This window comes from Protopterus annectens, chromosome 11.part0 (genome assembly GCF_019279795.1).
Source record: "Protopterus annectens isolate FY-2018-M chromosome 11.part0, PAN1.0, whole genome shotgun sequence".
Classification (NCBI taxonomy): Eukaryota; Metazoa; Chordata; order Ceratodontiformes; family Protopteridae; genus Protopterus; species Protopterus annectens.
In genome coordinates, this window is record NC_056745.1 from 1,113,233,942 (window position 1) to 1,113,251,153 (window position 17,212).

The following is a 17,212-nucleotide window of genomic DNA, read 5'->3' on the forward strand; positions in this document are numbered from 1 at the left end:
GTGGTAGGTCTATGTGAGACTGGAATTGTAGTGAGTGTGGTTTCCTTCTCCTCCTGACTGGTTATGCCAGTACTGAGTTGAGAGAGCTTAGCCTCCAGTTTGGCTATATGGTTGCATCTCTCACATGTGTTGGAGTTTGTTGGGAGGAGGAGAGGGTTGTCTGTGTACATGAGGCAGTTGTAACATTGCCTCAAGATTCCCAGATTCACCAGCTGGACAGGAGAAGAGATTGACAACTGACCTTTGGACATGCTAGAATAATATTGGGAATTCCTTAATAATTGAAAACAAGGGCCAGTGGGGAGTGAGGGTGTAGTGCTTTTAATTTTAGTGCTGACTTATATAATTGCTTTAGTGAGCAAGTGCCAGGTAACTTAAGTGCAATGTGTTACAGGTAACTTAAATGCAAAAACGACAAACAGTAACTTTCTTTCAAGTGAAACAAGGAAATAAGTACAGTAAGCAATGCAGATATCACTAGTGATCCACAGAAGCTGAGAAGTCACAGATTAGGTGGAATTAGCATTCCAGGGAAATAACAAGCAAACAAACAACAAGCATATAAACAAAGCTAGATTCAGCAGGCCTGGATCTAGTCTATGCTACAGCAAACAAGGTGTACCAATTTCAGTAAGATACAGTTCAAATATTCAGGCACTATAAAACTTTAACCAGACATTCCCAGCTCAGAAGGGCAGAGTCCAGCCTCTTCTCCCACAAGAGTGCAGACCACGAACCTTCTTAATGTAAAATAACTGGCCTGAAGCCCAAGTGCTTAAACCAGAACTAATACACTTTAAGAATAACAGACACTGGGCTCTCAATCAGCAGTTCCCAACTTAGAAGGATGAAAGCTACCTGTCCTGCCACCACAGTGCATGCCACAAACCTTCCTAATGTAAAATAACTGGTCTGAAGCCCAAGTGCTTAATTCAAAAGACTTAGAATGATAGCTACACTTTAATCAAGTTACTACCAAGCAGTAATAAATACAATTGAATACTTTAGAGAATGCCTGGATTAGTGCTCAAGTTACACAAACAAAGCTAGATCCAGCAGGCCCAAATCCAGTCTATGCCACAGCAAACAAGGTGCACCAACTTCAGTAAGAAGCAGTTCAGATATGCATGCACTATAAGCCTTTAACCAGAAATCCCCAGCTCAGAAGGGCAAAGTCCAGCCTCTTCTCCCACAAGAGTGCAGACCACAAACCCTCTTAATGTAAAATAACTGGCCTGAAAGCCCAAGTGCTTAAACCAGAATTAATACACTTTTAGAATAACAGACACTGAGCCCTCAATCAGCAGTTCCCAACCTAGAAGGATGTAAGCTACCTGTTCTGCCACTACAGTGCAGACCACAAATCCTCTCAACAACTGGTCCGAAGCCCAAGTGTTTAAACCAAAAGGCTTAGAATGAGTTACACCAAGCAGTAATAAATACACTTGAGTACTTTTAAGATGATGCAAAAGTAAAATAAAGTAGGTAGAAACACAAGTACAGTAAAAGCAGATGAATTTTTTTTTTCTGAACAAGTGCTGAGATCAAAGAAACAGATTTGAGTGCTGAAACTAGAAAACTGGCTAGTTATAAGAAAAAAAACTAAGCTAGAAGGCTTCCCTCCAACACAGAAGGGCTTGGGGGCTCAGAAGCCTATAAATAGTCTATACCACTTAACAGGAAAGGCAGGAAACAAGCTTAATTTTTTTTCTGTTTCCCAGATGCTCTCTTTGTACACAGTAGGAGTGCCTGAAATCAGAATACAACCCCACTGCACTCAGCCGAGTGAGCAAATGAGATGGGCCCAGAAGGAGCATCCAAACACAAATCTACTAGAGGGGCGGGCAGTTCCAAGGCCACCAAGACCAACACCAAAACAAAGACAGGGAGGGTGGGTGGGACCAACTGAAGAGCAGAGTCAAAACTTCCAGTTCAGTTAATATTCCTGCAACACAGTTAAAATCAATTTAAATACTGTATTTTTTTTTAAAAAGTGCAGATAAAGGTACTTAAATTCTCTTATACGTCCAGTTGAATACAGCAAGTTCTTAGCCAGCCAAAGCTGAGATTTTTAAGCAGAAAATATTTCACACTGTACCACTTAAATAGGCAAGGACAGGAAATCAAAGAATGTGGCTACCCCCACACCTGTAATTACTAGCAAATAACAAAATTCAGCAAACACTGACTAACTTCCAGTTCAGTTAATATTCCTGCAACACAGTTAAAATCAATTTAAATACTGTATTTTTTTTTAAAAAGGTGCAGATAAAGGTACTTAAATTCTCTTATCAGTTGAATACAGCAAGTTCTTAGCCGGAAGCTGAGGTTTTTTAAGCAAAAAAATATTTCACACTACCACTAAATAGGCAAAGGACAGGAGCAAACACTGACTAACTTCCAGTTCAGTTAATATTCCTGCAACACAGTTAAAATCAATTTAATACTGTATTTTTTTTAAAAAAAGTGCAGATAAAGGTACTTAAATTCTCTTATACGTCCAGTTGAATACAGCAAGTTCTTAGCCGGCCAAACTCTTTCTGTTCAGAATATTTTTGTTGCTACCTCCTGAACAATATCACAAACTTCTGTCCTTATTTTTCAGGTACTCTGGCTAACAGGTCTAATTCCTTAAATATTTTTTCAACTCCAGTACATATTTATTTGAAATGTTATTGAGCTTATATTTCACTTGTCTTAACACTTTCTTCTTCCTATTATTATTATTATTATTATTATTATTAGTAGTAGTAGTAGTAGTAATAGTATTAGAATGCTTTCTATTGAAAATGGCTTAGTGTCTCTGTCTCTCCATGGTTCTGTCATGCTCCTCGATGCACTGAGTTGTCCAAGGTGCTGAAGTACTATCTTGTGCATAATGATTGCTTTCCACTGGATTTTGCATTGCTGACTTCCCACCTTGTTTAGTTTTTAAGTAAAAATATAAGTAAAAAAATATATTTTTTAATAAAGAATGCTTTTTATTCAGTTGATCTAAAAAGTAAAAAATGAGGAAGAAGAGTGAAAATTTTGCAAAAGAAACAGAGACAACCTAATTTCAAAAAAGCATTTAAGGTTGGTTTTGCTGCTTCTGGTAATGAGGTAGCAGAAGAAGTAGCAGGAATCAACAAAACTAACCTGGAATGCTTTTCTGAAATCAGGTTGTCTGTGATTCTTTTGCAAAGTTTTCACTCTTCTTCCTTATTTTTTTACTTTTTAGATTGACTGAATAAAAGCATTCTTTATTAAAAAAAAATCTTTTTTTACTTACATTTTTTCTTTAATTCAGTTTGCAACTTTGTGACAAGAAGCTGATGGTGTGAGCTATAGTCAAATCCTGGTCTTGTTTTTGCTGATGTATAGAACTCTGACTGCAAGTATATGGTCAATCTGATTTTTGTTTTGACTATCTGATGATATCCATGTATAAACCCATCTCTTAGGCTGTTGAAAGAGAGTGTTTTCTATGGCTAGTAAATTATCTTGGTAGAACTCTACATCCTGCTTAATTTTATAATCCAAGGCCAAGCCTGCCATTATTTCAGTTGCACTTTGACTTCCAAATTTGGTATTCTAATAATCTACAATAAATGTAATATCTCTTTTGGTGTTATTTCCAAAAGGTGCTGCATATCCTTGTAAAATGGTTGACCTCCTCCTCTTCTTCAGGATCAGTAGTTGGAGCATAAACTTTTATCAGTATGGAATGATGACCGGGTTGCCTTGCAATCTGATTAAGATCACTCTATCATTTTTTGGATTGTAACTGAGCACTAATTTTTGGTTCCCTTTTATTAACTATGATGACTACTTCATTTCTTTTGCAAGATTCCTACCCACAGTTACAAATCTGATGATAATCCAATGTTATTTTAATTATTTTCATTAAATAATTCCCAACGTGTCAATTTTATTATTGTCATTTCAGCCTTAACCACATCAATTTATCTTGGTTCATAGCTCTTACAGCCCAAGTTTCAGTGGTGAAATGCTTTGCAGCACTGGATTTTCCTTTATATCTGAACACCTCAGCAGATGGACTTCCTTTCATTGTTAATCTATTTGCATCATTTACGTCATTAGTTCTAGAACTACTTTAGATCTAGAACTACAAAGCATTTTCCTCTGCTCTTCCACAGTCATATGCTGGATATCTTCTCTCCTGAAGATTCCATTTTCTGGTATTACTTAGACATGCCCCTAGTTGCCTTTGTCCATGGGGTTTTCCTGGTAAAAATACTAGAGTGGCTTGTCATTACCTTTTCCAATATACCATATTTTGCCTGGTTACTCAGCCATGATCTGTCCCTCTTGGTGGCCATGCATGGTATACCTCATGAATTCACTGAGATAAACAACCCCTTCACTATGACAAGGTGGCAGGGAGATACAAAAGAACTTTACAAGAAGGACCACACCATCACTGACACATACAATTGTGTGTTCTCTAATCTAGAGTTGGATATTTTGGAGAATGAAGTTAAATGGGTCATAGAAAGCCTTGCTAATAACAAGACTGCATGAAGTAATGGAATTCCAGCTGAAATATTGAAAATCCTGCAAAATGATGATGTTACAGTACTGTACATAATTTGCCATCAAATTTGGAAAACTGGACAGTAGTCATTGGATTAGAAAAGGTATAATCATACCTTTCAGCTGTACAGATTTTCGCAGAATGTCCAGATTTTTGCCTTATATTTTTGCTCTGTTTTTCATAAAATTATGGTTTTCTTGCAAATTAGTGGCAAATCAGTAAAGACTGGTGTTAGAAACTAATGAAAGACATTTGAGTTTCGGATTTCATACCCTTCAGAAAATTCATGCTAATGTAAAACTGTTATTCCATCAACTGTCTGTTTGCTTTGTTAAGAGCAATATTTAAAAATTGTCCCTATTTTTGGGCCTTTGTCCCACATTTATTTGTGGCTTTCTCCAGATTTTGTGATCTAAAAGTTGAGAGTTATAATTCCAATAAAAAGGGTCAATCCTAAAAAATGCTCATATTATCAGATAACCATACTTGTTTTGCATGCTACCAAGGTAATGCTCAAGATCCAGAAAGCTACACTCCAGCAATATATGGACCAAGAATTGCCAGGTATGCAGGCTGGTTTTAGGAGCGATAGAGGCACAGAAGATCAAATTGTTAACATATGCTGGGAAACTGAGAAAGCAAGGCAGCTCACAAATAATTTTCTCTTCTGCTTTGTTTTCTATTCTAGAGGCACTGACTGTGTTGACATAAGCAACTGTGGCAAGTTCTTAGAGAAATGTGGATAATAGGTCACATTATTTACCTTCTGAGGAATCTGTAAACAAGACAAGAACAACAGTTAGAACTGAATATGGAACTAGTGTTCAGGATTGAAAAAGGAATATGCCAAGCCTGATTATTGTCACCCTATTTATTCAGTTCATGTGCTGAATATATAATCCCAAATGCTGCTTTAGATGCAACCTCATTTATGCAAATGATATCATTTTGATGACTGAAAGTGAGGAAGAGTTAAAGAGACAGTTCAGGAAGGTAAAAGAAAATGCAAAAGCTGGCTTGTTGCTTATTAAAAAACAAACACACATAAAATAAATACATAGATAAATTATATCATCTAGTCCTATTAGTTCTTTGAAATTAGATGGGAAACAAGTGAAGGCAGTGACAGATTTCATTTTCCTAGGCTCAGAGATCTCTGCAGACTGCCCATATACACCTACCACCCTGCCCCTCTTACTCTAGTCGCTGATGCAATATATCCTCCATCTTCTCCTTGCCTTGCAGCTATTACTGCTGCCCGTCTTCTGTCTTACTGACCATAAACTCTGTTCTGGCCTACACTGCAATCAAATCTAATTTACTGTAAATTGGTAGTGACATCAAAACTATTGTTAATCCTTCTAATACTGTGAAATGGTGCCTTAAAATTCATCTCATTAATATTGGCAGTATGGTACATAAAAATGATGATGTAGAAGCCTGGATCGCAGCAGATACTCTAAACAATCTACCCCTTACAGAGTCACGGTTCAACCCAGAAACCCTTTCCTAGTCCACCTCAGGCTGCAACTGTCATAGCAAAGATGAACCTTCAGTTGTGGAATTTTTCTTAAGTATCACTTGGCCTGTTCTTTGCTAAATTATTCTCCTGTAACTGGTCAGACTGGTCATAACTGAGCTATTGTTGAAATCCATTACACTAGCACTTAACTTGCTACCTCCTCTTCCAGACAATCTTAAGTTTGATAAACCTACTATGGAATTGTTTCCACAGTGATTACCTAGAAGAAAACTTGTAGTATCAAGTGACTTCATCACTAATCTGTTACAAGAGCTGAAAATTCCCACCAGCAAATACCTTCTAAACAAAGGCCTATTATGCACTGTCCTCCTTCTTACTTGACTTAACCTCCTTTTAAGTCATGGCTCTTTGATAGACCTTGCCATCATCAATACACTTGGAAAAGTTAGAAATATGTCTGCCTTTCCTCCTTATATCAGTATTTACCCAACTGTAATCTTCTTCTGGTGCAGGAAAGTTTTCAGATCCCAACACATACCATTACTACGGGATACAATACAATATGGAGAGAACAGGCACTCTTCAGTGAACAAAAAAAAACCCTGAATTGCTCACATGGTCTGTTGTTTACTGATCTTCTTTTATTCTTAATGCTTTACACTCTATCCTAAAATCTAAAGAGACACGTTTTTTGATAAAACTGCTGCAATAAAGCCATAAAAACTATGTGCTCTATACAGCTAAGGATTTATAGGTTCATAGGTTGGTACTGGGCTATCTGCCATAAGGCATATATTAGCCCAGCCACGTTGTGTGGTATTCACCACCCCTTTAGTAGTTCCCTAGACCCTTGTACTAGCAGCTAGTACCCTTGACCCTTATCTAGTAGTGCTGTTGGTGTGATCCCCGGTGTGAACTTTCTGTTACCCATCCACTCATCAAGGTTCCTCTTGAAGAGTGATAGTGAAGGGCTCTGTCTTATGTAGATCGGGACCCTGTTCCATAGTAAGGGAAGTCTCTGCGAAGGGAATCTATCCCTCCAGCATGTTCTATTCATTGTTGTGTTGAGGTTTATATCCCTAGAGCATGTAGCTCGAGTAGATTTGGTTTTGCTAAGATGGAGCATGTTCAACAATTCTGGGTTGGACATGGCTCTGTACGTTAGACAGAGATCGCCTTTCAGAAAATGGTATGCAACAGAGAACAGTCTTAGCTTTTTCAATCATGCTGCATAGGGCAACTGTTTGAGGCCAGTAATCCTCTTGGTTAGGTACGGTACCTTTGTGGTCTCTCCAGCTGCTGTAGATGTCTAGCCAGGTACATTCCAATTGGTGCATTGTACTCAATAATGGGTCTGATGAGGGAAGAGTAGAGGGGCACCATTACATCCTTAGATCTTGATGTGAACCCTTTCATGATCAGATGGGTCACATAGGATTTTCTAACCACTTTGGCAACATGGCTATCAAAGGAAAGCTGACTATCTACTTGGGTCCCTAGATCCCTTATTTCTTCTTTAGATTTCAGGGGATTACCTCCTATGATGTAGTTTGCGGGTTTTTTCCAAAGGGGATTACTACTCATTTCTTTGCATTTAGCTTGAGACCATGGCTTTGACACCATGCATCAGTCTCATTTAGGCCCTTCTGGAGGATCTCCATGTCGGCTGGAGACTCTATTATAGCACCCAGTTTGCAGTCATCCGCAAACTTAGTCAGCCACAGCCCATCCGTGCTTGCCTGTACTTCTGAGAAGTATATGCCAAACAGGAGGGGCCCCAGGACAGAGACCTGAGGCACACCATTCGTTACTGGTCTGGATTTGGACATAGATCCCACTATTCTTACTTTATGGGATCTGTGTGAGAGCCAGTTTGTGATCCATCTTGTGATGTAAGGGTTTATGCCCAGGCTGGTGAGCTTATCAATAATACCTGAATGGGGAATGGTGTCAAATGCTTTAGCAAGGTCAAGGTAAGCCGCATGTACCTCCTTTCCCTTATCTATAGCCTGAGTAACTGTCTCAAAGAAATCCACCAGGTTCAGGAGGCATGATCTGCCCTTGATGAAGCTGAACTGTGTGGGGTCTAGCGACTGGAGGTTCCCAATCTCTCCATTTATGAGTTCCATAATGATTCACTCCATAGCCTTACAGATCAGACTGGTCAGGCTTATTGGCCGGTAGTTCCCAGGGTCAGTTGTGGCCCCGTCCTTGTGTAGTGGGACCACCATTGCTGTGCGCCATTCTATGGGCACATATCCTGTGGAGAGGCTGAGACTGAACAGGGTATTAAGATGCGGGGTTAATTCCTTTTGGAGCTCACGTATGATACAGCCTGGGACACCATCTGGTCCCATGGAGGCAGTGTTTTTAGCTTTAGATAGAGCCTTGTTAACCAACGTATCAGTAATAATTGGACTTACACAATCCCCTAGAATGGTAATAGGCCCTGTAGGTGGTGGTGGTGGGGGATTTGCACTGAACCTGTCAGCCAAGATGTTGGCAATGTCAGAAGGGTCAGTGTATTTTGTTCCATTTTGTAGTAGCTCAGAACAGACCTGAGCATTGCCATTTAGGTTTTTGATGTAGCCATAGAAGGCCTTATGGTTATCCTTGGCATCCTTGGCAACTTTCTTTTCAAAATTAGCTTTAGTTGACTTGATGAGGGCCCTCAATTTCTTACTAATGCTGATCAGGGATGATTTTTCTACTTGAGATTTGCCCTTTTTTTGTATAAGTCTCCTCCTTTTATTGTAAAGTTTGCTTATGGCCGGGGTCAACCAGACTGGTTTCTTCTTGCTTGAGGAAGGAGTCTTGGTTTTATTTGGGATAGCACGGTCCATGCAATCCTGAAGATGCATATAGAGTGCCTTGGTGTAGGATTCCATATCCTGGATATCATTATCCTTCTGCAAGGGAATAGTGAAGCTTTCCACTTCAGATGCAAGTAGTTTGAAGTTTGTTTTGGAAAGGTTTTTGACTATGGTTTCATTGATTGGGGGAGGTTGAGAGATTTGATTGAGTGAGGATGTCCAGGGTTATCAGTTTGTGGTTGGATCTGACCAAGGAGGTGGTGATAACAGGTGTGGTACAATGGGCGCCCATATTTGTAATGATTAAATCCAATATGTTGTTCCCTCTAGTGGGGGAACATACTAGTTGTTCAAGAGCATTTGAATTTATAAATTCTATAAATCGCTGAGCATAGGAGTTGGAACATTGATAGTTTGCCCAGTTTATACCAGGGTAGTTGAAATCACCCAAGATTATGGTGTTGGGTAGGACCTTTATATTTTCCAATGTCTCAAGGAATGCAGAGTGAGCATCTTGGGACATGGTGGGCAATCTATAACCAGCTAAGACTTGAAATGTGGTTTTGCCTGCTGATAGTTGCACATGGATGATCTCTGGGGCATCATGCTGCACTACTAGCCTGGAGATATGGGTATCCTTGATGAATATGGATACACCTCCGCCCTTTGTACTGCGATCCAATAACTGAGGCCAGAAGGTATGATATGAATTGTAACCTGGCAGTGCTGGGGTGCTCTCTTGAGCCTTGAACCAGGTTTCCGTCACTGCACAAACATCAACTTTCTCCATGCTGAGGAGAGCCTTGAGTGTGTGCATTTTGAGGTTGAGACTTCTGGTGTTGAGTAGCATTACCCTTAGTTTTTGGTTACCTGTGCTGGTTACGGTGGTTGGTTTGTCCTTTGAGCCTTGCCTAAAAAGGCACTATGGGGATGGCAAGAGCCTTGGCCAGTATTCGAAATCCTAGGGGTGACAGGTGCAACCCATCTCTGGCAAAACAACGAGGCTTGTCTATCATGTCATCCCAGGCAGATATACACTGGATCCCCATAGAATGACACCAGAAGCTTAGCCAATTGTTGAAATTGATCATTTTGTCTTTGTATTGTGGTATCATTCTAGGTGAAGGTAGTATGCTACTCAAATTCAGGGTCATACCAGCTTGGGCTACATGATCAGAGAGCTCCTCAATGTCTATTTTCATGTAGTCCAGGGAGGTACGTCTTAGATCATTCACACCAACATGTACAATGACATTTACTTTTTGTTAAGTTAGATAGTAGACTTTATTCATCCATCCATCTGTACATCCATTTTCTAAGTTATTTGTCTTGTTGAGGGCCATATTGTTAGCAAACTAAACAAGGAAGACCAGCCTTTATCTCCAGCAAAAGTCTCCAGTGACTTCTGTGGGATCCCCAGGTGATTTTTGGCAACCTGATAGCTATAATCTCTCTAGCATATCCTCTGTCTGGCACAAGAATTCTTCCTGGTAGGCTATGTCTGGCATATATCCCTCAGGTGGTATATACCCACTTGGGGGGGGGGGCTTCAATAGATGCACCAAAGCACATACTTTGATTCCTTTCTCACACGGCTCTTGTTTCATCACCACAGTTTTATGTGATGACTGCAATACCTTGATCAGCAGACTTTTATTTTAAAAAATCAATTAATATAGTATATGGGCCAGTCTCCTATTCACTGTAGTCTCACTCACATACAAGACTATAAGGTACTTTAACTCCTCCATGGTGAGTAGCTGCTACCCCGCTCACCTTCAGAGCACTATCCATTTGCCTCCAGTAGAGAACCTCAGCCTCTGATTTGGAGGTCACCCCAGCCACTTCTCAATCAGCAGTGAATCACTCCAGTACATTCTGGGTACCACAGGCACCTGAAGCCAAGAGGATAACATTATTTGCAAACAAAAAATGCAGTTATTGTTGTCAAACTGGAAGCATTCTAAACTCTTTTGATTCATGTTCATTAAAACTGTGAACAGGAGGGGAGACAATACAAACTCCTGGTCAAGCCCTGCACCAGTTTTGAATGTGTCTGGTTAATTATTGAGAACATAGGAACAGCTCCGGCAATGATATTGCACAGATTAAATTATATGCAACAGGAACTCCAAGGCTTATAGTTTGTGCCACAAGACATTATGGGATATACAGTTATGTGCCTTGTCCAGGTCTGCAGAGAGCATGCAGTGCATACTGGCAAACTTCCAAGACAGACAATAGTGTAATTTACAACATTTTTACAATATTTGTACAAGAACAAAGCATTGCATTAACTTCCACAGCTTTTCCATTACTTGTGCAAGGACAAACAGTAGGTCATCTGTTTCATCCCAAGGACATCATTTGCATTGTTCTTCCTGACTCAGAGTCTGCTTTCCAGCACCCTGACTTAGACTTTGCCAAGGCAGGTGAGAAGTGGAACACAAACTCCTCCCATATTTTTGCAAACTGCAACCAACACCCCAATTTACCAGCCTAGAAGGAAGTACTGTTCCCACCTTCCATATACCATAGAAAAGAAATTTAACCATGACATTCCAACAGTGTCCAGTCCATTCAGCATTTCTGGTTGGATCTTGTCATCTTCCTCAACTTTGTCTCAGCAGAAGTATAATTAGTGTACTTACATGCAGTCACCTGATACAAAAGAATGAATGCAATCCTACCAGCTGGTTTTTATGGTGCCTCTTCAAAGGATGGCATATGCACTGTTTCAGGAGCTCCCTAAAGTGTTCCTTTCACCTCTTGACTTTATTCCCATTTGATGCCATTGTTTCTTCATCCTGAGTTTAGCATGGGCAATGCCTGCCCCCAAAGTTATCAAATGGTTCTCATGAACCACTTTAAAATTGCTCAAAAGTAATTCTTTATGGGAAGCAGCAGCATTACATTTAGGTTAGTATAGATGAGTAAGGTGGTACACATCCTTTCTTGTGTGCTAATCCTAATCCTGCCACATTGTTTATCCAGTTCCATAATATCATGCCAGTTTTTACATCATGTAAATTAGTATATATCAATATGGAAAGTTGATTCCTTTTCAGTGTTTTGTTTTATATAAAAAGATTCTTATCCAGCTGTACAGTGATGTCCTCAGTTGGCCATGACCCTACTTGATGCCAATACAATGTCAGGTGGGGGGCTATATTAAGCTGCCTTGTAGCTTACAGCAGTTCATAAAACTCATTAAACACTGTGCTCATTTTATGAATGTTTGTTTAAATCTTTCATTATTAAGTGACTGTGAGTTCCTGTTTAACAAACATAAATTGCACAAGAACAATGTCTGCTTTAACAGTATTAGTTACAGTCCTGAAAAACTAAGTTTAATTGGGAAATGGCTCCTTATTAGTTTGAGGGGGTCCCTCTGATTAAATGCTGTGTTCAACCACTTAAAAAAAATAAATGATTTTGTGGGGACAAATGTTATGCCTCCCTACTTATTATGAATAATTTTGCATCTCAAGAGAAGAGAAATTTGTCCTTTGCAGTAATCAACAAATTAATAATTCATGCATATGTGCATTGCTTAACATTTGGCTATCAAGTATGTGAAATGTGTGTTGTCAAAGCATGAAATAAACAAATACATTTATGAATCTCATATGTGCAGAGTGCATGCTCTGTATTACTGTAGTTCACTATTTAGTTTTAAGCGGCAGCAAAAGTGACGAGTGACGCAAATAGGGAGTGGCTTATCACATAGCAGAATGCTGGTGTTTTGTTTTCAAGGACCTGGGCATGTAGGGTACCTGCGGTTTCTCATGGAGTCTCTTTGATCACACTGCAATAATCATTGCATACATCTACTGGGAGATGAAGTCACACAGTTTAAAGGCCCAACATCACCCTTCCCCACTGTTCTGACTAATTTTTTGACACCCTAAACCCATTCTAAACTGGGTAACCAGTTGTACAGATGAATGCCCTGAATTTTTGACAACAAGCTTGTGCATGATCTCTCACTTTGGAAGAAAACCCTGTATCTGGAGATTGTCCACAGTGTTGCAGTCTGATAATGTCAGAACTTCTATACATTGTTGACAGTTGTGTCATTTACCCTGTTATGACAGATCATGCACCCAGAATAATGGAATTAAAAAAAGCTAATAATCAGGTAAGAGAATTGGTAGTCTGTCATTAATTGTCTAAAGAAGGATAAAATTAAAAAATGGGTGATAACGTAAAGGATTTCATGAGGGCATTCCACAACAAGGAGGGTAATCTGACTAAAAGCCTGAAAGATAGCAATAAATTAAAAAGTAGTTTAGTGAGCAAGAGAGAAAAGGAACACATGGAATCTGTAATGAGAACAATAAGAAATAATTGGAGAGGCTGAAATGTGGAAAAGGTACAAAAGAAGAACAAAGCCAGGGATGAAAAAGAAGAATTAAAAAAGAAACAAAAAGAAAGAAAATATTATTGAACACTTAGATCATATAATGAAGCCAGTATGACAGATCTTAAGAAAACAGATTTTGAGAATACACCCCAAAGTTCAATAACTGCTGAACCAAAGCTCAAAAAACAAAAGGTATAAAGGGGGATATTTAAGCTCAGGGATCCATAATCAAGGTGGCAAGTTAAGCAATATCTGAAATGCTGAGAGGCTATTCAGAGAAATTATATAATAGAGAGTAAGTAAAAGGAGATAAGGCAAGAGTTACAGAGAAGTTTATGAAGGGATTATTTCTACCCAAACTAATGAAGGACAAATCAGAGCAAATGCTCAGTAAATTACTCTGGATGAACTCAATCAGCAATTGCAAAATACAAGCAACAGTAAAATGCCAAAGGTAGATGGATTTTTGGCAGAGATTTGAAAGAATGAGAGGGGTGAACGATTGCTTAAAATGTGGCACTACCAGCATACTAAACGGAAGAAATCCCATCTGCATGGAAAAAGTCAGCTGTGACTTTTATTCCTAAGGAGGGAAGGGACCCACTGGATCCTGCCTTGCACAGGCCTATCTCTACACTGAACCATAACCATTAAGTCTTTAAATCTACAGTAGCTAACAGACTAGTAAAAGTCCTCCACAGATTAATAGAGCAATATCAGTGGGGCTTTGTGGAAGGAAGGTAAATGCTTAATAACATAATCAAAATGAAAATGATTCAAAGGGAAGCAGTACATAAGGTCTTCCATGGCTACTAATAAGCCTGGATGCATAAAAGGCATTTTACAGGGTCTGGTCAGTCTACTTATGGAAAGATTTTTTTGGCATTTGGCACCCCTATTAAAGTGGGAAACAAGACAGAGGTGCCTACTGTCCCCATCCTCTTTACTCTCCATTTTGAACCTATCGAAAATAAAGACAGTGACTCACAAATAGCAAAGTTCAGTTGGTATGGTCAAGAGGACAAAATAGCCCTGCCCATGGCCAACATTATAGTTTATTTAACAGAACGAGGGCAGGACATACCTAAGCTCTTTATTCTGAGGCAGTTCACCTTATTTCAGGGTACAAGATCAACATATGTGAAATAAATGATTTGACCGTTAATTATGTCCCTACATATGATTTGGTCCAGAAGTACCTTTTCTTGTTGGGCTATGATAAAAAAAGATACTTAGGGATATAGGTTATGAAAGAAATGGACTTGGCAGCTAGGAAAACCTGGCAGAAAAGTAAATCTAAAATAAGGCACTGAAGACATGGAAATACTGACCTTGGAAATGGATAATAACATTCAGGGCTATTAAGATGTTCATATTCCCCTTAATACCATACTTGGGTCAGGCTATCCTTTGCCACCTGGAGGCAAGACTGTGGAAGGACAATAAGTCGAACGATCAGGAAGGGAAACCGAGAAAAGACTGGGAGAACAGAATCTACAAATTTCTAAAGAGCGTTGTTAGGAAGTTTGTCATGTGCCAAGATGTGCTAACAAACAGGATTATGATCTTAGCATGAAAGTGACTTCACAGTTACTGCTACACTCTGAGCAGAAACCATATAATGTTTGCTCGGTACAGGGATCAGAGGGGACAGCTAACTAGAAGCTTGTGTTCTAGGACTGCCTGAACTCACACATTTCAAAGCAGGCTTATAAATTATGCTAAGACAAATATTAGGGAACTAGGCTAGTTTAACTAAATAGCTGTGATTCTTGAGTTAGGAAACTGAATTACTAGAACCAGGATAGAGTAAGATACTTGGGGGGAGGGGTGATGACACTAGCAGCAAAGAAGCCATATCCAGAAAGTGGAAGTCAGATATGAGTTCAACAAAACACGAGGTTATGGATATAATGAGGCATATATACAGATACTGGAAAGTCAAACAAGCATACGCCAAGTAAAGTGCATGAAAATAAATGGCTTCTGTAGAAATGGTATATACAGACTACAGCACAATCAGAATTAATAAGGTAAGGAGGAAGGTGGGAAATACGAATTGAGTATTCCTGAAAAGTAACATGATTTATTGTGAATATGACTATTTTTGAACTTAAAAATCCAGTTTTGACATTAGATCGCTAGTGGGGAATCATTTCCCTTTTGCCAGAGATTTTGTTAATCCTTATTAAGTATGACAAGACAAAAGGTGAATTGCCATGTGTCTGCTCTGTGATTGATTTGTGCTGGTCTAAATAAAGATTTGACTTAGGGAACAGAAAGTTTGAGTAAGAGTGATTAATAACTAGTAAATTAAATTCCATTGAGTAAAAAGTGTAGCTATGTAAATATGTTTTTCTATAAATATGTTCTCTGTTTTTTTAACATAGTGTTGAGTAATAAAGTTGTTGTTGCTGTTTGCAGTCTACGATTTCATTTATTTATTTATTTGTTAATATGTTCCCAATTTATATCACTTCTCAGTGCAAACTTTGGAGGTAATGAAAGGCACGTTTAACTGCAGTTTGATTTTCCATGAAAAATTATGCAGGACAATAAATGACACTGATTTATCTTTAACAGAATCTGAAAACAATCTCATTGTGTTTATTTTGTTTTTCTAGGTAATCCACTTGAAAGATTCCTACTTGCTGAATGTTTCTCAAGACAAAGTTATTGCCTTCTTTGTTGGAATGCTAGCTCATATTATAAAAAAATGTCTTGGACAGTCCGGTGGAAAAATTACATGAATGTATACAAAAACACACATTGCATCAAACACAAAATGTGTAACAGGGCCTGGAAATGATTGAAAAACAACTCCAGCAATTCTCTTTTGTAAAATAGTGATTTCATTAAACCTTGCATTCTGTAATGCAAACTTTTCCTCGGAAATATTCTTGGTAAATCTGCCGGTTTGTCGAAATTAAGGTACCCTCTGTTGTATATTGGTTGAAAACAAGTTTAAAGAAACTGAAAACCTGTTGTTAAATAATGCATGACAATTGCCTAAGTAGTCATGTACTTTCAAAGATGCCTCATTTTCAGAGTATTTCAACGTTTTATTCTGTTTTCCTTACCCTTCATAATTAATTTGGAAATAAAAAAATAACTTTCTTAGTGTTATCTAAATTATTCCATGAATGTTGGCAGTAGTTACAAATTATTCAGAGTCTTTTTAGAACTTTTTATATTTCTAACTTCCAGAAAAGTAATGCCCTTTTTCTATATATGCTTACAAAAACATCAGACAGTTGTATCACATGTCAGCTGTTCAAACTGTACCCATGAGAGGATGCCTGAGTTTTTTGGTTATCTGTCATAATCAAACGGGCAAAGGTTAAGAGATAACAGTAAGAATGGGGCCTCTTAAATGTCTGTGGAGGCTGTGGCATGATTCTAATGTGCTCTGCAATGGATAGCATCATTAGGGTGGACCAAACCATGACTGTCCAAATACATGTGGCACAGCAGGAAGACAGAATCCCAACAGGAGAAATAATAACTTAAACTGTGCAGTGAAATCATTTATTTTAGAGTTTGATGCATCACTATTTCAGGTTATAAGTAGAAAAAAAGATAGAGAAATTATTATATTTTCATGCAGACACTATTTATCAAGTATATAAATGGGTGTCTTTGCCAAAAAGTTTACGTAGTAATTTTAAATCAGGTAATGCTCATTATGTATAAATTGCTCTTTTCAGGGACAATCAGGGATCATTGGTATGATTACACCATTAGCTGAGTCATGTAGTATGAGGGAAACAAGATGAACCTCGTTAGCAGCTTATAGCCTTAACTTTCTGCGCCGTGCTGACAGTCAATGTAGAAGAAAGACAACTTATATAAATTAGGGAACATCTATACATTAATTCACCCTCTCCCTATTAGAGATAAAAATACATCTGCTGGACTCAGAACAACTTTCTTGCTTACATTAAATTCACTTTTGCCTTTCTATAAAAGAATTATACAACATACATGGTATATCTAGCAGAGTTTTGGGTAAC

General features: G+C 38.5%; 1 protein-coding gene across 4 annotated transcripts in view; it reads left to right on the forward strand.

The window, feature by feature from the left end:
- The window catches only part of LOC122815720 (troponin I, slow skeletal muscle-like), a 302,343-nt gene extending 286,027 nt beyond the window's left edge, over window positions 1-16,316 (forward strand). For 3 of the 4 annotated variants that reach the window (XM_044088471.1, XM_044088468.1, XM_044088470.1), the window contains exon 10: window positions 15,824-16,316. In XM_044088471.1, coding sequence (XP_043944406.1) covers window positions 15,824-16,008 — 185 coding nt within the window. In that variant the 3' untranslated portion in view covers window positions 16,009-16,316. The remainder of the gene's footprint in view (window positions 1-15,823) is intronic. The other variant, XM_044088469.1, reaches the window with a different exon arrangement.
- The last annotated feature ends 896 nt before the right edge of the window (window positions 16,317-17,212 follow it).